The 22,288-nt window shown below is 38.3% G+C and overlaps 1 protein-coding gene across 1 annotated transcript in view; it reads right to left on the bottom strand.

The window, feature by feature from the left end:
• Positions 1-22,288, bottom strand: part of SYNJ1 (synaptojanin 1) — an 85,220-nt gene that overhangs the window by 11,808 nt on the left and 51,124 nt on the right. The window contains exons 15-26 of the mRNA XM_021678001.1: positions 21,601-21,685; positions 16,735-16,875; positions 16,248-16,440; positions 15,775-15,933; positions 14,383-14,539; positions 13,612-13,729; positions 13,296-13,511; positions 10,191-10,269; positions 6,671-6,833; positions 2,857-3,066; positions 1,830-1,952; positions 1,235-1,273 (exon numbers count right to left, since the gene is read on the bottom strand). Of these exons, the coding sequence (XP_021533676.1) occupies positions 1,235-1,273; positions 1,830-1,952; positions 2,857-3,066; positions 6,671-6,833; positions 10,191-10,269; positions 13,296-13,511; positions 13,612-13,729; positions 14,383-14,539; positions 15,775-15,933; positions 16,248-16,440; positions 16,735-16,875; positions 21,601-21,685 (1,683 nt within the window). The remainder of the gene's footprint in view (positions 1-1,234; positions 1,274-1,829; positions 1,953-2,856; positions 3,067-6,670; positions 6,834-10,190; positions 10,270-13,295; positions 13,512-13,611; positions 13,730-14,382; positions 14,540-15,774; positions 15,934-16,247; positions 16,441-16,734; positions 16,876-21,600; positions 21,686-22,288) is intronic.

Here is a 22,288-nt window from a genome sequence, read left to right as displayed (position 1 = left end):
TAAGTTACTGCCTTAAAGGAGTTATTAGTCTACAAGGTTCAAAAAATAAGGTGCAAACATTGCCTGCAAAAGAATTATGAAAAGAAGCAATTTTTAAAAATTAAGTCAGATTTCTAAGTTTGATATAACTTTTCACAAGTTCATTTAAAAATTCATTTTCTGTATGTTGTTTTCCTAATTAAAGGAAGAGGTTAAGTAGAAATTATCGTAAAAATATAAACAAAAGCAGGAGTTTAAAATGGGAAAAATTAATGTTTTTTGCAAGTCAATGGAAAAAATTATCATCCAGCAGCATTCTGCAGAAGCTGTTCAAGCTGAAATAATTGGGCTATACTTTTTACACAAAGTCCTTAAAATCTACATAGCAGCAGAGACAACCTGTGATACCATGTGAATCGGTCAGCAACGGCTTCAGGCAGCCAGAGTAGAAAAAGAATGACCACACAGGTATAATGAGTGGGCCTTAACAGTATTATCAGTGGATCTGTGAAGGCTCTTCTGCAGAGCTATGATAACCTGCCTCATCCTCTCTTAGAATTAGATTAAATGAACTTGTCAAATACATACCTCCAACTGACTTTTGTGAGAAATTTTCATGTAAGCGAAAGTACACTTTTTTAAAAAAGTGACCCATTTGTTAATAAAAATTTCCTTATTGAAAAAAATAAAATCATTCTCATGTTAAAAAAAAAAGCGAAGCATGAGTTTTATGACAAGTTATGATAAAGCCGTGCAAAATGAAAGATATATTTCAGATAATTATAGCTTTAAGTTGCATTCCCAGGAAATTCTGCTAATCACTAGATTTGCTAAGTTTCTAGAAAAGGAAAGTACTAGTGCATCACTAATCACTAATCAAGTACTTGGAAAATGTTCTATATTTACTGTATCTGAATTCCTTTCAAAATTAAGGTGATTTGGGGGAATTAAATCTGTGTAATCAAAATAACTATATTTATTAAGAAAAAGTGTATCAGTTCTCGATGAGAAACTCAACTATGTCTACCTGGAGAATGGTAGCCTGTATCAGGCCTACTCACTAACAAAACTAAACTCTGATCTTTTACTTAACAGGAATATAATGGAAGTTTGGAGCTACTTTTAACTTGGAGTATAAATATCATTCACTATGGCTTTTATCAAACAAATCTAAAATGTCTTTCCGTTACAGGGATCAAACTCTAAAACATGAATGAACCAAGATGCATATATTATAACAAATATAAATGGTTACCTCCGAATTCTTTTCTAGCAGGTGCAGGACTCCTAGCCCCTTATAGTTCATAAGAAAATATGCAGCGGAAAGGAAAGGACATTAAATAAAGAACTGAAATGTCAAAGACTTACTATAGTATTCATAATGTTAAATGTCATGTAGGAACTACAAACTAGTATCTCGGTACTATAAAAAAGCTATTATTTAATGCAAATACTTCTAACAATTTAAGTAACGGCACTATACTCACTTAAAAAGAATATTTAAGCAAATATATAAAACTTTATCATAAATAAGTATATGTATGTTCTTCAGTTCTAATTATATGTTTTACAGAAATTAGTACAACTACATCAGATTAGCAAAAATAAAACGAACATTTGTTTTGCACACCTGTAAGAAGGCAGCTAGAAAAACCTACTACAGAAGTCTAGTCGGGAAACACTCTTTTTACCTGTTCTGTTGTTCCTCAGAGAAAGGCTCAGGCAGAGCAACAACGGTACAAAAACAATAAAATCTAGAAGCTCGAGGTTTGAAGACACGCAAAACATTTTAAAATAGAATGGAGGAAGATTTTCAATCTAGCAGAAATGGAAATCAAACGGTTGGTTACCTGAAGGTGGAGGTGGTCTCTGGGGGGGAGCAGGGCGTGCAGGAGGAGCAACCGGGCGGGGAGGAGGAGGCCTCTTGGGCTCTAGGGGCTGAGACTCTCTTGGCAGAGTGTCAATAGGAGAACCTAAAAAAGTACATGAGGTAAGATCAGGTTCCACGTGGGTGTGAGCATGTGAGTATGGTGCTTCCCAATACATATGACAGATTCTCGATTCTTGATTTTGCTCATTTTCTCCATTTGTTCTGTAATGTACTGACATGCATTTTTACTATCAATAACATAAGCAGTTCTGCCATTAAAGTCCCCTTTGGTACCATGGAAGCAAGAGTGCTGTAGCTCCATGTGGACGCCTTACCAAGGCCCCAGGTGCTGAGAGCTGATTTACTGAGTGGCCCGATCAAGAGGGCACAAAGCGTGGGTTGAATAAGGTCATTTGCAGTCTGCTGGCCCATACAGAGAAGAAAAAAGGAGTCTCTTCTTTTCTCTACACCTTAGCTTATCTTGAATTTATCTAATGAAGCCAGTCCTCTAAGAGTAGTATGGGAGAACTGGAGAAATTTACGAAATGGAAGACATTTTCTGGAGATGTTGGTAAGCATAGAACAGTGATTTAGTCATGTGATATAACAACTTCCAGGACAAATCTTCCAACTTTGGAGGAGTAATGACTCTTAAATTTGAACTCAAAAAAATTTTTTTGTCTCTTTTTGCTTCATACCATAATAGAGGTTATGTATAAATAGATACTTAAGCCCAGATGGTAATGAGTTCTTACTGCACTGACAGAAAAACATCAATTTTAAGACATGGATCAACCTCATAGGAAAAAAGGTTTAAGAAAAATTCTCATCTGATGAAAGTGATGATGAGTTACCTTCCTTTCCATTTAGGGCTTACCATCTACAGGCTTCCTCTTTTGTATGCATAGAAAACACAGTACAGATCCAAAGGCATCAGAGATTTGACCATATAAAATCAAACAGATCAGCTAGGGAAAGTCACAGAAAACCTGAAATAAAATACACACTTTGTGAAGTTGGGTGCCCAGGAGTTCTCGATGGTGCTCGACTTGGTCTTACGGGAAGGGAAGGTACGGGGCCCTCTGATATGGTCGGTGACTGGCAGGGACTGGTCCGGGGTGAAGAGCTTGGGGAAGTGCCAAGGCCAGAACTTGAAGACGGCTGCAGGTGCTGGGGAAGAATTTCCTCAACTTCAGCACTGTAATCATCGACATCACCTAAGGAAACAAGGTTATTAAAATTACCACCATTTTCACTTTCTCAGAGATTGTTTTTACCAATCCAGGTTTCAAGGGGTTCGTTATGACATTGCAAACATGCAGAGGTTAAACTGTAACTAAAGATAGCCTATTACCTCAGAGCATCAGGATGTCCGTGGTGACTAACACCTGGAGCGGGGTTGACATAAGTGGTTTCAATATTCCACTGAGCAGCTATCTCAGGGCTGGCTGACTCAAAAGTTTACTGCTCTCCTTTCCTTCCAAACCTTTCTACTTGCTGCACGGAACTGCTCCCTCCCCACTCTGGGGGAGTCCTCAACTCAGCTCCAGCCCTTATAGTAGACAGGCTCTCAGACAGCTACATACCCTTCCCCAAAAGTCTCCTCACCACTCCTTCCCCTGTGCTCCCCTGAGGCCCCCCCATCTCCCTCCTTTCCTCAGGGTTGGAAAGTAGAGTCAGGTTCCCCTTGCAACCTGATTCCAATTTCAGAACATTAATCCTCCAATCCTGAATAAAAAGGTCTACTTCTTTGAGCCTACGCCTGCAGGAATTTATGTTAACGCTCTCCACACCCACTTGCTGCCATAATCTCCAACCTCCATCCTTCTGGTGACTTGAACCCATTCACTGAGGACCAAGCAGAGAGCAGGATGACAGTCGGGTCCCACCATCTCTCTGGGTGACATCAAAATCCATGTAGACAACACATCAACAACTGAAAAACCTTGGTCTTGTCCTTACACATTCTTCCACTCAAACACACACAGCCCTCCCAACTGCACTAGCTCTGAAATAATACTCAAAACACTAGCTCCCAGCCTTTCAGTTCTGTCCCTCAGTGACTCTTCCCTCTTGGGACTTTATCAGGATCCAGGCCTTTGATCCCTCTCCTTTTAGCCCCGATGCCATTCTGCTTCTCTGAGTCTGTCTTCGGATTCGATGGCACTTCACCTCGGCCACCCCCACGCACCTTCTGTCCCACGGGCATCAGTTCCATCACCGCACCTGGGCTGCTGAGTGCTGCTGCTGGAGAGAATCCCGTGGTGCTGACGATTGCAGTCACATTCAGTTTGCAATTTTCAGCCTCCTCTGGGATCCCAAAGCTGCCTGGCAATTTCGTGATTGGCTCTCCGCAACCCCCCACTCCCTTCTCAGGAGCTTTATCTTGAAACTTCTCAACTCTCCTGAGACTGTGGGTTGCCCTACTCCTGTAGATAACCTCAGCTTTTAACACTTCTCAGAGGAGAGAGGTCTTTTTTTTTTTTTTTAATTTTTTAATTTATTTATTTGACAGAGAGAAACACAGCGAGAGAGGGAACACAAGCAGGGGAAGTGGGAGAGGGAGAAGCAGGCTTCCCGCTGAGCCAGGAGCCTGATGTGGGGCACGATCCCAGGACCCTGGGATCATGACCTGAGCCGAAGGCAGATGCTTAATGACTGAGCCACCCAGGCGCCCCATCAGGAGAGAGAAGTCTTAAGATGGGACCCCCTTCCCACAACCTGCTGCCAAGCTGGAGTCTAATCCCATGGTTGCACTCGGGTTTTTGTGGTTCTGCCCCCCCCCCCGCCCCATTTTCTCAGTGACCTGCTCTATCACCCCTTCTGCCCTGCTGGTCCCCAACATTGTCAGCCCTTACCATGGCATGAAGACCTCTTAAGCCTCTCTCATTTCAAACAGCACTCCCTGGATCCCCAATCTCCCTGGAACAACTGCCCCTCACACTCCGCAGCCCCCATCTTAGCTTCTTTAAAGAGCTGTCTATAGACACTCTCTCCACTTCTTCACCTTCTATCCACACCTCAATTTACCACCATCTGGCCTCATCACTGCACTGAAAGTACTCTCATGAGTGTCACCAACAGCCTCCTTCACTGTTCTTAAATCCAAAGGGCAAGCTGTGGTCCCCATTTCTCCTCCTCTCCCTGTGACACAGGACTCCATTGACTATGCCTTCCTTGTTACCATTTCTTTCCTTGATTTTTAGGCCCATCTCTTGGCTCTCTGACATTGCTAGTTGTTTCTTTTCATTTTCCTTTTGTGAGCAGTTGCCTTCTGCCTGTCTTTAAAATCTGGGGTTCTCTGTTCATTCCCAGGACCAGTTTTCTCCCATCTCTATACAGTCCTTCTGGCCAAGCTAATGACAACCCGTGACTTGAGCTGCTATCAGAGCTGCCCTGTGAGCCCAGAGCTCTCTGCGGAGCACCTGCCTCACACACCCACAGCCCACATGTGGGCCCAGCAGTCTCCCAAGACACCTCAGTTCAACATGATCCAGACCAAATTCATCTTCCACCCCACACCGCTCCCCTGCTTGATTTCTTTTCTCTCCCTTTACTCCCTCATGAGCGTACTTACAGAAGAGCTTTGAGCCTTCTCCCCCTTTGGTCCCTGCACATTCCTTCTTCCTGGCTCACCCTCTCCACCTTCCCTCATCTAATTCTCACCCAGTCTTTAGACTCTCAACTCAAATTTCAATTTCTCTGGGAAACCTTTCCCTGCTTCCCAAATCCGAGGTGGGCAACTGTCCCATGAACTACCACAGCATTGTTCATGACTGCATCTGTCACCTGACTCTCACTGCCTGCTCACTGGTAACACTAAGCTAGGAGTTCTGGAAGGACAAGGATGATATCTGTTGAATTTTCAGCACCTAGTACGTACCCGGCACATCCAAGGTAGGACATAAATGTATGGACTAAGCCAATGAATGAAAAGAGAAACGTGAAAGCTGGAGTTGTCTTGTACGGCGCTCAACTCTTAAATGTGTTACCTGGAATGTATGCAGCTTCACAGCATGATATATTGTTATTTTATAAACTAAGGGATGCACTGTCATGGGAAATATGCTAGAATAACACAGCACATAGCATGAGAAAGCACCTGCATTTCTTGATTACATTTAAGGAAATTATTATCCAGATAACTAGGTACTAAACGCTAAATATGAAATGGCCACATTTATATGGGTCCATTCAAATGCATGGGCTCTTAGCCTCCTTGAGAATCTTTTTAAAATTGCTTTGAAATGTATCTTTTTTTTTTTTTTAAAGATTTTTTATTTATTTATTCATGAGAGACAGAGAGAGAGAGAGAGAGAGAGAGAAGCAGGCTCCCAAGGAGCAGGGAGCCCGATGCGGGACTCGATCCCAGGACCCTGGGATCACGACCTGAGCCGAAGGCAGACGCTTAACCATCTGAGCCACCCAGGCGCCCTGAAATGTATCTTCTTTTGTAATAACTACTTTGAACCCATTTCTGTTGTTAGAACACCCACTTTGAACTTCTACTTTTCTACCTTAACTGCAACTAGTGGGACCAAACCACACACCAGAAATACCAATTCGTGCTCTTAGCACAGAAGGACATAAACTCACAGTTGTAAAGATCTTAACCTTTAAATGCAAGAAGGACAAATACATTTGCAATCTGAAGTCTAGGTACAGGCAAAAGAGACAAATACAATGCAAAACAAAATCCAATTAATACTGCTCTGTGTGTTGCAAGAAGATAGAGATGGATAAACTTGGAGACTAAGACTTCACTGACGGGAAAGGACACTTATCTAGAAGCACAGAAGTAAATGTGTTCCATAAACAAACCTTCCATATCGAAATCTGCTGTGACCTCCGCATCTTCACCAAGCAGTGTGGAGCTTGTCGATGATGGCAATGCAACATTAATTTTCTCTAAACTCATTTCTTCCTCCAAATTTTTGATCCAGTCTGGACTTTTTAAAGTAATAGTTACAGTCCGACCCAGTAACTAGTTGATTAAAAGAGATAGAAATTAAAAATTCATTAGCATGAAAATTATCTTGGAATAAAGCGACAGCTTTAGTTACACTATGCAATAGTCTAGGCTTAATTCAGCTAGATTCAACTTAACATATACCGAATTTTGAAGTAGCTTAAACATTCCCAATTTTCCCTTTAAAAGCCCGTGTTGCTAAATCTAAGGTCTTCTCTTCTAGGATGCACACAGATTCAGGTTTCTGTTGCTGTGGCCAGTATCTTTCCCTGGCCAGATGTAAATTCACTGACAACTTTGCTACATAATTTGATACTTCCTTTGATTCTGATCCACAGGTTAATTGTTCCTACATGAAACAATTACAGAAGAGACGGACTGGCATTCTGCCTTTCCTATAAATGTGAATGGCTTTTAGACAAAAGTATAATCTGCAACAGCCAAACACATTATAATTAAGTCACGCTGTCCTGTTGATGTATTCAAAAATAGTTTCAAAAAACCTGCACACAGCCACAAGACTCCTTGGTCAAACAGAGACCGTGCACTAGAAAGACACTGTCATTTAAAACCCATACCATGTAATAAACTTGCTTTCTAAAATGTAAGCTCTCTCCTACACAGTTTCAAATTCCTTCCTTTAAAGAGCTTCTGGAGTATATAAAATAAGTGAACTTTTCTGGTATTTCCAAAGGAGCTGTGTAGCTGTGACCAACAGCTGACACCTTTGTGGGTACAGATCTTCCGTGGCTCAAAGTGCTAAAGACATTAGAGTTCCTTGAAGGCACAGGATGGAGACACAAAGCTGCTGGCCTGAACGGTACAGTCGTTTTTAATAGTAATTTACTATCTACACTGAGCTTTGACGTCAGTGTCCTAAGAAACCAATAATCCTTTATTTGCTTATCAGAACAAATCAACTCCATTTCAGAACTTGGCAACAGGCTTCATAGGTCTTTAAAGAACATGCTCAAGATCATCCTTTAGGTTTGCCCCACTTAAGCTATCTAATTTTTTTTTTTTTTAAGATTTTATTTATTTATTTGACAGAGAGAGAGACAGCGAGAGCAGGAACACAAGCAGGGGGAGTGGGAGAGGGAGAAGCAGGCTTCCTGCCGAGCAGGGAGCCCGATGTGGGACTCGATCCCAGGACCCTGGGATCATGACCTGAGCCGAAGGCAGACGCTTAACGACTGAGCCACCCAGGCGCCCTAAGCTATCTAATTTTCCCAGCTCCTTCCCTGGAATGCAAGAGCTCTTAAGGATCTACATACGTCCTAGAAGATTTGGGGCTGAAATAATGTTAATAACAAAGCAACAGACTAGAGGTTTGGAAATATCTAACTTTCAAAAGGACAAATTAAACATTATTATATATTTTCCATAAACATAATTTTTACAGAATTTTCAAAATATTTTTAGGGACTTAAGAGTGGGTATTTTCTAAGAGCATAACACAGATAACTAGACTTGAGGGTAAGGGACAGGGCTGAAAAGGAGGAGAAAAAATAAAATAAAGAAAATTAAACTATCAGAGAAAGACAAAAGAAATACTCAGCAAGGGAGTAAGCTAACGCCGAACTGAGAGTTGCTCTTAAATATTTATATCCTCATGGGATGAAGAGAGGCTTTAAAGAAACTAAAGCTAGAATTAAATTTAAAAATCTAATTTCCATACAGTTAAGACACAACCAAGTTACAAGATCGGCAGGTAGGAATATCTGCAGCACAGATGGAAAGGGACTGAACTTTACACCAAGGCTGCTTCAGAAGATGAATAAATACCCCAGGGAAAAATAGGCTAAGGACATACGCAGCTCATTTAGAAAGTACCAATGACCAATAAATTAAGATGACCAGCAATTAAAATCTTAACGGAAATGACATACTACTTCTGGTTTTTCAGGCTGTCAAAGTTAGAAATTACCCAGTATCAATTAGGATGTAAATATTAGGTAATCCAAGGCATAATATAATTAGATCCATACTTTCTGAAGAACAATTAGGCAACAAACATCAAATTATAATATGCCTATATTCTCTAACACAGCAAATTTACATTTAGGAATTTATCCTAAGGTCAGGAATAACAGGATAAGCACACAAAGTTATAGTGTACACAGGACTTCCCTGGAATGTTGGTTTTAATAATTAAAATTCCAACAATCTAGCTATTAATAAGAGTTCGTTAAATAAATTTATGTATTTATCCACATAACAAAATTAATGTCTGCAGACATTAAAAATGACATATTTGCTCATATAGAAAAATGTCCATGATACCGTCAAGTGAATAGGCAGTGAGAAAACAGCACTTACAACACAATCTTATTTGTGTCTGTGCACGTATGTATGTATATGTACATGTATATCCTGCTTGTGTTACTACACACACAAATGTATATATAATCTCACTGGTTTTAATATACATGCATCTATCAAGGTTAAGAGAAATTATTTTGTAATGGTTGGATTAGTGTTCTTCACTACTTCTTTCTTTATACTTTTCTGTACTTCACAATTTACTTTTGCTTGAGTGTATTACTATTACATTCAGGAAAAACTAGCATATAAAACCTATTTCAAAAGCAATATATGTGTGGAAACTGTCGTTTTACTCCAAGGAAACTGAAGTAATGTGACAGAAGAGTAAGCTCACGGAAGGCTTTATGAGTTTTCCACTGTTGGAGAAATTAGGTCTGGATTTTAGTCCATCCTTCTAGTGACCACATGCTTAGAAATTTAGGATCTGTCCAAAATCATTCAGAAAAAACAGATAGACACAGCACTTTATAGAAGTAAAACTATTCCAGGCCATTGATGTAAATTTCCTCCATCAATAACATTTTAAGTCACAGGTTAGGAATACCTCCACTAATTAAAAATTTCTAAAATATTTCAGTGGGATGGATTTGTTATCTATGGGAATTATTTTACCTATACCTGAAAATGGTTATCTGGGTACCCTGATCCAAGCCAATAAAACCAGTTCCTAGGAATAAAGAGTACCTTCCTCCCTTGTTTTCTTGTAAATAAAGCATCTTCTTCATTTAATAGAAATCTTTCCTACTATGAATAAGCCAGAATATCTATCCCAATTAATAAGTTTCCATATAATAAAAATCCAGTTAGGTGATACACATGTTTTTTCTTCTTAGTGTGTTACCAATGGTTAGTATCTTTAGGGAGGACCAAAATAATTCCAAGCTGGTCAGAAACTTAGTCTAAATAATAAATATTAAAACACACCATAAGGTCTTTTATAGTCCTGCACTGGAAATACATTTAGATAATCCTGCTGCCTGTCTATAAAAACATAATCTTCGGATGCCTTTTTTCAAAATGGTTTAGAATCAACAAATGCTACCTTACCTCTTTACCATTTAGGTTCAGAACACTCAAGGCAGAGCTTCCCTCCAAAAATGTAACCCACATTTTATCTTCTACAAACCTTCAAGAAAGAGAAAAATAAGCCATAAAAAATAATCAGTATCTTATATGTAACTAGCCCAACGACTAACCCAATGACTACTGATTATCAAGGGCCTATAGAGGCCAGAAAGTAAAAAACAACAGGGAGAGCAGTAGGGCCACTGGTGACCTGGAGAGGGCACGCTTCCTCTAAAAGCTTTCAAATTCAAATTTCTTTCAAATACTATGCTAATAAAGCAGTCGGACCTATGGACCTCCATTTGTGATCCCTGCTAATCTAATTCTTCATTTCACTGATAAGGGAAAAAAAGGGCCAGAGGTTTTAAGTGGCTTGTTCAAAGTGACCCTATATGGATAATGAGTTACAGGTCGCTAGAATCCAAGTCTCCCAGACCTGTAGTCCAGAACTATGTATTTTCAGGGTCTCAATGACTTCCCTGAAGCAAATTTCCTTTGACCAAGAAATAAGATAGGGAATTGTCATTAGAATATATATATCTGACTGGCCCCAAGGTACCTTAGTTTATTATGGTCCTTGTCTTTATTCACTGACAGCCATTTACTCTCTTGGGACTTCAATGGCATTTGCTATGATTCTAGGTTTGTAATTTTGAAATAAGGAACCCCCCAAAAGAAAAAAATACAAAGGACATTAGAACAAGTTCTGAATAAGATGATCACTGACACGTAATAATGTTATCGTTTAAAAAAGAGGAAAACAAAAACATTATCAGTCTTATTTACAGAACAATTTTACTCATTGAACTACTTCCAATTATATAAGTCAAGATCAGGAATCCTTGCAGATTTTTCAAAGGGCCACGCACGTGCGCGCACACACACACTTAACCAAGGATTCAAAAGCATGGCTTATGGATATCAAGAGGAGAGGCTGTATTTTCTTCCTGTTTTCACCCACTAGGGTAAAAGCTTCTAGATTTTCCCCCCAACTAATAGAAGTATCTACATTTGTCCCATTTACATTTCCAGGGAATCTGTCATTTACAAATAAAAGGGTTTATAGACTTCGGTCATTCCTTAACAGTTGTTTTATTCTAGACCAAAAGGCAATGGTCAGTTTAGCTTTACTGGTGACAGTAGTCCTCTCCTTGTTTACTTCCATGGTCTGCTTTTTCTATTCTAACTTGGTTGTCTGCAGGTATACCAACCAGAATATTCCATGTGTGGAGACAACGCACAGTTTTATAACGTTAGGGTACTACCTTGTTTTGTTACCAATACTTTTTCTTTCTTTCTTTCTTTTTTTTTTTTAAGATTTTATTTATTTATTTGAGAGGGAGAGTGAGAGAGAGAGCACAAAGGTGGGGTGAGGGGCAGAGGGAGAAGCAGACTTCCCGCTGAGCAAAGAGCCCAAGTGGGACTAGGTCCCGGGACTCTGGGATCATGACCTGAGCCAAAGGCAGACGCCTAACCAACTGAGCCACCCAGGTACCCACCAATACTTTTTCAAATTAAGACAAGCACTTTGGGGAAAGCTTTTGGCTCTCATTTAATACCAAGTTCCTTCGAGACTGGGTTATAAAGATAGGTTGTTTTCCTGTATCAGAGTCTTTCATCCCTAATGTACACTTTGGATTCTCTAGCCCAGTGCCATAGTCTCCATTTGCTCATGAGGACACTTGTCTGCTACTATGCTGCCCATATTGTGCTCCTGGTAATTTGGCTTTCTGTAGTTGGCAAAGCTTACTGTCATCTGTAAACTTGGAGATTTCACTATGTACTTCCTAGTGCCTTAGGATTTTAGAAATGTTTTATTTTAAAGCTTTGGGGTGGATCTTTGTTAAATGATTTGAAGGATATATAAATGCAATTTCGTCTCTATTTGGTCATTTACTTTCTGAAAGGACTCTAGGTTTCTTGGGCAGGCTTCTCACTCTACAGAAAGCACACCATCTTCAGTCTGTGGGGTACTCTGTTTAGTATCTAGGGAAGCCATTATACAATCCTGATCTTTCCATTGGATTACAAGTAGGAATCAAGTCTTCAATTTCTCCTCTGCTCTTCCACCACACCTCGTACAGAGATCTACCCACCAAATAGCTATAAAACATACCTAAATGAGTAGATGAAAAGCACAGAAAGGAATCAAACCTCTTCCCTATGAAATTCAAACACATACATGTCATTCAGTCTCTCAAAACTGCTGTCTACTTGGAAGAGAACATTTTTTTTTAAACAAGGAAAGAAGCATCTGCAAAAGGCAGATGGTTAAGTCAATGACAGAAACGAAGACTGGACTGGATGACTCCTGACTGTTCATCTGGTGGTGCTGCTTCTCCATTAGTTGGAAATTAAATGTACTTAAAATTACTTAAAATATCAAATTTCTTAAACCGAGGGAGGAAAAGTCACTCTGCTTTACTCCTAACTCTCCTTACAAAAATAAAACAGTGATCGCAGCTTCATTTTGCTGTGGGGCTTTGTTATACATTAGACTGTATGGGAATCTTAAGATACCACATCTAAATGTGCACATATTTTTGTCAATTGTTCACATCAACTTTTATTACTCAACTTCAAACTTTCTAACAAGAGTTCAGTTTCAAAACCTATGAACTCTTTGAACAACATTTCTATAGTATGATTTTCCCGTAGTTTGGAAATAAAAATACAGTTGACCCTTAAACAACACAGATTTGAACTGCAGGTGTCCGCTTATGTGGATTTTTCCTGATACAGTACAGTACTGTAAATGTTTGTTCTCTTCCTTACAATTTTAACATTTTCTTTCCTCTAGCTTACTTTATTGTAAGTATGTAAGACACATAACATATAAAATATGTGTTAATTGACTGTTTACATCATCGGTAAGGCTTCCAGTCAACAGTAGACTATTAGTAGTTTTGGGGGAGTCAAACTTCTAAGTGGATTTTCGACTGCATGGGAGGATCAGTGCCCCCAACTCCCACATCATTCAAGGGTCTACCATATTCATATGCTATTCAAACAATAAAAAGGTAATTTCTAATATAGAAAATATTTAGGAGTCATGAGCTGCTTTTGCACACTAAATATTTTACTCACCTTATGAGTATAACTTCACCAAAATTTGTAAACTGCTGCAGAAGCTCATCAATCAAAGCATCATCGAAAAAATTATTTTCTGGGACAGAACTTTTGATTGAGACCAAAACTGTACCATCTGGTGGACCCTGAACTGCAATTACTTCTTTATAAATGTTTTGCCTCTCTTCAGCTTCAACTTCAAATATATCTATATCAATCAGGGCAACGACAGGCCTTAAGGCATAAAGGAAGATGGATGTGTTAGACATGTTTAAGAAAAGATGTATTTCAAATAAATTTCAAGCACCATTAGAAATACCAAGACCGTTTAAACCTATGGTCGGAGGTCTTCAGCTCAGCTCTTCCGTAGTGCAGCAAAGTGCCAGGAGTCCATGTGTAGAGGATTTTGCTTCCATCTTGAAAACTAGCATTTAGAAGATCTAAATCTTCAGCTGCAGTCAGAATTAAAAACAAACAAACACACACACACACACACACACACACAAGAGAAGCCACATGAGCATGACAGATGATGGAGGAGCCAGCTAGCTTCTTTGCTTTATAGGCTTCAGTTGCCTGAGGCTGGGATGCCTGATACACTTGTTAAGCAGCAGGAAGTCTAGATAACTTTAAGTTAGAAAGGTTTTGGTTAAATTATCATTTTATGCTTTACTTAGTAAATAATTCAGGCTTTACTTCTGAAATTACCTAAAGACCTGTGACTACCTAGTGTTTCATAAGTAATTCAAGAGACAAGGGGCAGTTCATAATATTTACAAACCAGATTAGTTATTCAAATTAAAAACCTTCATTAGCACTCCATTGAAATTCTCATAAAAATTTCATAAAAATGTTTCCCTGCTTCTCTTTATATGAAATTATGTCACTGAAAGAAAATAGACCAAAAAATTAAATTATTATAAGCAAGTCTGAGAATATTTTTTAAATTGTTTTATATTTTATTTCTTCTATTCTAGAAAACCTCGGTTGAAAGGTTTCCAAACCTGGTTGACAGCCCTCCTCCCTTGATATTTATATCATTCCCTTCTTCCTCATAAAATTTGCATGAGCTAGCTCATTTAAATGAGGAAATCCATGTCCCAACCTGATCTATCAAAAGGCCACTTCCTTCTTCTCCAGAGGACACGGTCTGTCCAGGCAGGGGTGCGGCACTTTTCACTGGTGTCATAGTCATCAGAAAACAAGTCATATTTGTATGTCGGAGCAAAGGTTACTTTTCCTTCTAAAAATCCTCTAAAAATCTAAAACAAACATATATAAAGTAAGTTATTTGAAAAAAAAAGTTCTTTTTCATTCAGGCAAGCCATTCATTAAATGTCCATTATGTGCTGGAGATTCACACAAAATTTGTGTCCATCAGATGAACACTTTTAACTGAATGGAACAAACGTTTAAGAAAAAATAACCTAGGACTTGTTCATGCCACTTGTTTGACCTTTGATTAAACAAAGTAAAAAAGGTGAATAAGGGAATTCTACCAGACCTTTGCGCTATAAGAGATACTTAAAACTATAATGGATTTTAGAAATCCTATAGTCTTGACATCTAATTATCAAATGAGGAAGTAAGACCTAAAAAGTTAAGTGGGGCCTAAAGTGGTAGAGTATAAGTCAGATGATCACAAAGGCACCATATCAAGGGGCCTCAATCACCTCTTACTTTAAAAAAAAAAAAAAATTTAGCCTTCCAAAATTCTGTGGTTGTAAGTTTTAAAAAATAAGTTTTAGAAAGGCAGATGATATAAGAAACAAAAGAATAAATAAATAAAGAATAAATAAAGCAGATTACCACAGGGTCTTAAAGCCAAAAAACAGTGGCTCTGAAGACAAAGATTCTAAATTCACTATTACTGAAAAAGAAGGAACCAAAAATGTATACTCTTCCACTTGAAGGTGAATCTTACAGAGACTTTAATATACTTTTCCTCCTGGGAATTATCAAGAGTCTTCTTTTTCTTTTCGTTTTTAAAAATTTTTTTTAATAAAATGTAATTTGTATATGTTAAACGAGAGACATGTATACTTTAATATATTTTTCCTCCTGGGAATTATTAAGAGTCTTCTTTTTCTTTTCGTTTTTTTAAAATTTTTTTAAGGAAATGTAATTCTGTATATGTTAAACGAGAGACATGTATATAAGTATAAAGAGACTCTAAGTGGGGTGCCTGGGTGGCTCAGTTGGTTAAGCGTCTGACTCGATTGGGCTCAGGTCATGATCTCAGGGTCATAAGATCGAGCCCTGCTATAGGGCTCCACACTGAGTATGGAGCCTGCTTGGGATTCTCTCTCTCCCTTTCCCTCTGCCCACCCCCAACCTTCTCTCCCCCTCTCAAAAAAAAAAAAAAAAAAAGAGAGAGAGAAAAACCCCAAAAAATTAAAAAAAAAAAAAAAGGGAATATTGTGATTAAGGAAAGCATGTTTCATAACAAAAGATCCCCTTCTTCTCCATGCAAGTATCTTCTTAAATATGTATATACCTGTCCAGCATTTTTTTGATTGATAAGCTGATCTCCTGCTATAAGAGAATCCCAATTTTGCTGTCTTATCAGCTCTTTAACTTCTTCATTAGGGAGATCAATGCGATAGTTGAAGTCACCACACCAAAATACATAGTCGTGGGAAAACAGCATCCTTCCCTGAAGGCAAGGAGAAAGGATTTTAGATCCTAAACAGTCAATTTGAAAAATGTTTTACAACTATTTCTTTGCCTCAGATATGCTTGCCTTCCCCTGGGCAATTCTGTGGTTGTAAGTTTTAAAAAATAAGTTTTTATTTATTGACCCTATTTATTTGACCCAAGAGTAGTAACACATGAAACATCAATTTAGGTGAACACTGTTGATGTTCCTAGGAACTATCTTAAGTTTTCAAAAACGGTTAGAGAATTTGGGGTAAATTAAAGTACACATTTCAAAGCTTCATCTTCAAGAACAAGCAGTTAAGAACCTACCATTGGAAAACTCAACTTCCGTGCTATTTCTACAAAATCTTCATTTCTTTCTTTGACTTGTGATTGCCCTGCAGCAAAGTGGCTACAGACGAAGCAGAGGCTTGTTGTGTGGAATAGCATTCGTATTGCAACTGCTCCCTTATTTCCAGTGGCACCTCCCATTCCAGTCTTCACAGTATCAACTGCAACATCCCTTTAAAACAGAAGACTCTAAATCAAAGACTGGAACTTCCAATAGTTCTGTGCGTGTCAGAAATCAGGAATGTCTATGAAAGAAATACAAAACTACAGTTTGAGGACAAGGCTGTGCAACAGTATGGTGAAACTATTAGTGACTCTTTAATTAAAAACACATTTAAAGCCAAGATTCATGAGTAAGGTTTTCTTTTTTATGAGTAAATTTTTCTCTGGAGCAACAAACATGCCGGGTCTTTTGCTTGTTACGCTATGGTAGGAATGAGCCACGGGAGATGCTCTGTTTACTGACCTGATGAAGGGAGCATGCTGTGGTCTGATAAAAACAAACAGGCAGACGCCCACCAACTGCTCAGAGGCGAGCAGCACATACTTGTTGTCTCGGGAGATGGTCTTCTGCAGCTCCACAGCCCAGAGCTTCTGATTTGTCGTGCTAGCAGAAAATATTAAAAAGGGAATCTTTTAAAAGACCTTGACAATACAGCCTATTTTATAAGGCAACTGTAAATTATATCTTTATATCCCCACATTTCATAAGACTACCAAACAGTCATGAAATCTACACCGACAGTGAAGTCTTTATATAGGCTGGTTTTTTTTTCCTTTAAAAAGAAAAACCTAAAATTTAGCCAAAAGAATATCATACTTTGAAGTCTATTACTCCTTTACAAAGAAAATCTGAGCATACTTATTAAATAAGTGCTCACCATTTGAGTAATTTCCAGTTATACTTATTCTGTAGTATTCATTAGGGTAACAGAGAAGTACATTTTCCCCTCTTTTCTTTTTTCTGTACTGTAAGTACTATCTTTTATAAGCTTATCATGGAAAATTTTAAACATGCACAAAAAAAGAGATAATCATAAGCTAAAGCACCATAAACCTATTACCTAGCTTCAATAATTATCAATATTTTGCCAGTCTTTTTTCTTCCATCTCCCCTCACTTGTGTGTGTGTGAATATTTTAAATCGAATCTAAGACAAATGCCATTTCACACATATATACTTTAGTATGCGTCATCTAATGCAATGGACATTTTTATTTTTACATAATCACGATGCCATTATCACACAATTACTTAATACCATCTAATACTCAGTTCATATTTAAATTTCCCTAATTAAATGTCTTCTCACAGTAGGTTTCTTTAAAACAGGGTCCAAGGGGGCACCCGGGTGGCTCAGTCAGTTAAGCAAACAACTCTTGATTTTGGCTCAGGTCATGATCTCAGGATTGTGAGATCAAGCCCCACATCGGGCTCTGTGCTCAGTATGGAATCTGCTTGAGATTCTCCCCCTCTCTCCTCTGCCCCTTCTCCTGCTCACTCATCACTCACTCTCTCTCTCTCAAATAAATAAAATCTTAAAAAATAAAATAAAATAAAACAGGGTCCAAATAGGGCCGACACACTGCATTTGCTTGTTATATCTCTTGAATCTTTAATAGTTTCTCAACCCTTGCCACTCCATCCCCTTTCTAATGCTATTTATTTTTTAAGAACTTAGGCCATTTGTCTGTGAAATGTTTGACAGCCTGGATTTGACTGACGTGTCTTCACAGCATCTTAACTTGTCCCTCTAACTCTCATATTTGCTTTAAACTGGTTAATGTAGAAGGCTTAAGAAAGCCATTCAAATTTATTTATTTTTTTGGCAAAAATAACCTCATGGTTAGTGCAGTCCCGCTTGCATCAAAGCAGGAAGTACATAATCTCTGTGCTGTTACACTTGATCTGCTGTGCAGACTTTGACAATCTAATCAACTCTTTATAAATGAAAAGCTCCCCCATTAATCCTACTAAGGTTTTCGTATCTATTGATCACTGCCATTACTTCATTAGGGGCTGCACAATGTTGATTTTATAATTGCAGCATTCCATAGGCATTTGTAGTAAGTTAGAATTCTTCTCTAAAGAACTTTACTCAACTATTTCATTAGTCTGAAACACAGTTCATACAAAGAAGGTAGCATAAATGCCTGGGTCTTTATGGATTTTCAGAGTAACAAGTTTGAACCTCCAAAGAACCCCCAAGAACCTCTAAAGGAGAACAAAAAAGTGTGTTCTCATAGTTCCAGGCTACACACATGATAAGCAGTAAGCCAGAATATGACCTCACGCCCATTTATCTAATCTAACACTGCCATACCACCTCCAAAATACAAATCCAGCACATGGATTCTCTTCTACTACCTACCATAATCCTACCACTACAACTTGGATTCTGAGAAGAGAATGACGGCTTTCATCTCTTTATCCAGCTCACTTCTCAGGTCCAGTGAACCCTACCTGATCATTCCATTTAAGCTGCACCACACCCCCAAATCCACACGCCTGATCCCCTTTACCTGTTTATTTTCCATTCCACTTACCGTCTTCCACCACGCTACATACAAGCACACCTTGTCTTACTGTGATTTGCTTTATTGTGCTTCCCAGATATTGCGTTTTTTACAAATTGAAGGTCTGTGGCAACCCTGTGTCAAGCAGGCCCATCAGTGCCATTTTTCCAACAGCATTTGCTTACTTCCTGTCTCTGTGTCACATTTTGACAATTCTCACAGTATTTCAAACTTTTTCATTTTTATTATATTTGTTATGGTGATCTGTGGTCAATGATTATGACTAGCGGAAAGCTCAGATGATGATTAGCATTTTTTAGCAATGAAGTTTGTTTTTTTTTTTTAAAGATTTTATTTATTTATTTGACAGAGAGAGACACAGTGAGAGAGGAAACACAAGCAGGGGGAGTGGGAGAGGGAGAAGCAGGCTTCTCCCTGGGATCATGACCTGAGCCGAAGGCAGATGCTTAACGACTGAGCCACCCAGGCGCCCCGCAATGAAGTACTTCTTAATTAAGGTGTGTATACTGTTGGTTACACATAATGCCATTGCACACTTAGTGAGTACAGTATAGTGTAAACAATTTTTATATGCATCAGGAAGGCAAAAAATTCATTTGACTAAGTTGATTGCGATAACTTGCTTTAGTGCAGTGGTCGAGAGCTGAACCTGCAATATCTCCGAGGTATGCCTGTAATTTACTTACTACAGTTACTGTTTATTGTCTGTCTCTTTCACTAGAATAGAAGATTCATGCAGGTAGAGATTTTGCCTGTTTTATTCATTAATGTAACTTTAGCACCTAGAGTAGATGCTCAAAAGATATTGGTTAAATAAATGAATAATCACCACTTTACTAAAGATAATTTGATTAAGCTCTACTTAGACAATCAAACAATTTGGTACTAGGAACCATAAGAGTATGTTCTATTTTAAGACCTGAATATGTATTTTCAGGAAAGAGATTCAAAACAGCAAAATGAATGAAATTGGACTTTTCTACTTCCCTGTATGAATGTTATTCACTTCAGCTAAGAAAAAAATTGCAATCGTTTGCAAGACTGATGACTTATACCATACTATTTCAGCCCGTATTTTTATTCTGAAAACTTAAGAAGGGTCAGAAAAGATGGGCAACTGCTCAACTTTAAAAGCAAGTATACTTTCTTAAAATAAAACATTTAAGCTTTAAGTTCCACTTAAGTAATTTGATTTTGTAATAAGGCTTCAGAACAGCAGTTCTCAAAAGTGTGGTCTGGGAACATCCCTGGGGTTTCCCCAAACCCATGAGGTCAAACCTATCTTCATACTACTACTAAGATTTTTTTTGTCTTTTGTGTTTGTGTTGACCAACATCTGCATGATGAGGTAAGAGCAACAATGAGTAAAAGTGCTGATGTCTTCACATGAATCCAAGCACCAAACTGTACTAGGATTCATTAGTCTTCACTATCATGCACTTGCAGTTAAAAAAAAATGCCATTTCGTCTAAGAATATCCTTGTTGAGGGCGCCTGGGCGGCTCAGTTGGTTAAGCGACTGCCTTCGGCTCAGGTCATGATCCTGGAGTCCCAGGATCGAGTCCCGCATCGGGCTCCCTGCTCGGCAGGGAGTCTGCTTCTCCCTCTGACCCTCCCCCCTCTCATGTGTGCGCTCTCTCTCTCTCTCTCAAATGAATGAATCTTTAAAAAAAAAAAAAAAAGAATATCCTTGTTGAAGCAATAAACGTTATTCATCTGATCAAAGTCCTATCTTTTTCATATTCTATGTGATGAATAGGAAATACGCACAAAGCACTTCTGCTGCACACTGCAGCATGATGGTTGGAAAATCATTGGATACTTTGTGTTGAGAGCTGAACTGCCACTTTTTTCATGGAAAACTATTTTTATTTGAAAGAACTAATGACAGACAATGGTTATTCAGACTTAGGTTATCTGACAAACATTTTTCAAATGAGCCTGCCTTTTTAAGGGAAACAACCAATAGTATTTCTTTCCAATGATAAAATTTGAGTTTTCAAGCAAAAATTAGAGTTTTGGAAAACTTGTATCTGCTACTATGATCCTGATAGCTTCCAAATATTTGAAACATTTGCTGATGACATCAGTAATGAGACTAACCAATATGATGCTTTGATATCATACAATGAAATGTGTCAAAATTTGGAAGATCTACGTAACTCAGTGAACTAGTATTTTCAAAATGACCAATATGTGATGTTTCAAAATCATGCAAGGATAAAAAACAGACCAATGAATATTAGTATAATAGAACACCAAAAAAAGTTTATTGCTATGGTTTCAGATTCCATATTCAACTAAACATTAAGAAACTATTTGTTGAGCTTTGGTGTAGTATCAGAAAAGAAAGTATCTGAAAAGGCTATTAAATTATTTCTACTTCCAACTAAATATTTATGTGATTCTCTTCATATACTTCAACCAAAACATATTGCAATAGACTAATACAGAAGTAGATGTGAGAATTCAGCTGTTTTAAGCCAGATATTAAAAGATTTGCAAAGGGGGGCCTGGGTGGCACAGCTGGTTAAGTGACTGACTCTTGGTTTTGGCTCAGGTCATGATCTCAGGGTCGTGAGACTGAGCCCCAGGTCTGGCTCCACGCTCAGTGCAGTCTGCTTAAGATTTTCTCTCCCTTTCCCTCTGCCCCTCTCCACCCCTCAAATAAATAAATAAATCTTAAAAAAAAAAAAAAAAAACCTTTACATATATTATCCCAATCTATCTTTGTAACAACTACTTAGTTATCTGCCTTCCATGTCCCTCAACTAGACGATTACCTTGTTGGCTTACCTTGCATTCACGATGTTTCCAGCATTCAACTCGACCATTTCTTCAAAACCAATTGCAAATATATCAGTTGGCTTACTTCTTTTATCTACAATTAAGCATCCAAGAAAAACTTTTAAAATGTAGCCTTAGTCAAATGGCACCTGCCACCCAACCCAGCACAACTAAGATCAACACCAGACCTCATAAAATTCCATTTTTGTGTTCTATGTTTAACCAAATTCAAATTATAGGCAAAAACAATGAATGGAACAAAACTACTTTAAATTTAGCTTCTATTCAGAACTCCTAAGTTTGCTTCTTTAAGACAGTTATTCTTAAAGATCCTTAAGTCCTTTCAGAACTCATTTTGAAGAATTCTTGCTGAAGTCTGCACCAGAGAAACAAGCCACTTATCAAAGGCTGAAGTTAATAAAAATTGGGGAAGTAAAGGGATTCTTCAGAAAAGGCACAAAGTGGCTGAGAAATCATCTCAAATTAGAGATAAAAGGAGGGATTTTTCACATTCAAATGTGAAAACCAGAGGCTTGACCTTTTTACTACTTCCTTGGTAGAAGAATCCAAGAAAATTAATAGAGATCCAGGGGTTAAGATGTACCCCTCTGTTTCAGCCATTCACTCTCTCCTAACAGACAAGGAAGAAGAGAGAACAGAAGCTACTTGAGATAAGCAGCCCAGGGGTACTTGGGCG

The sequence above is a fragment of the Neomonachus schauinslandi genome, chromosome 1, assembly GCF_002201575.2.
Source record: "Neomonachus schauinslandi chromosome 1, ASM220157v2, whole genome shotgun sequence".
Lineage (NCBI taxonomy): Eukaryota > Metazoa > Chordata > Mammalia > Carnivora > Phocidae > Neomonachus > Neomonachus schauinslandi.
Note: the sequence above shows the minus strand (reverse complement) of the source record. Positions and strands in the feature narration are given on the sequence as shown.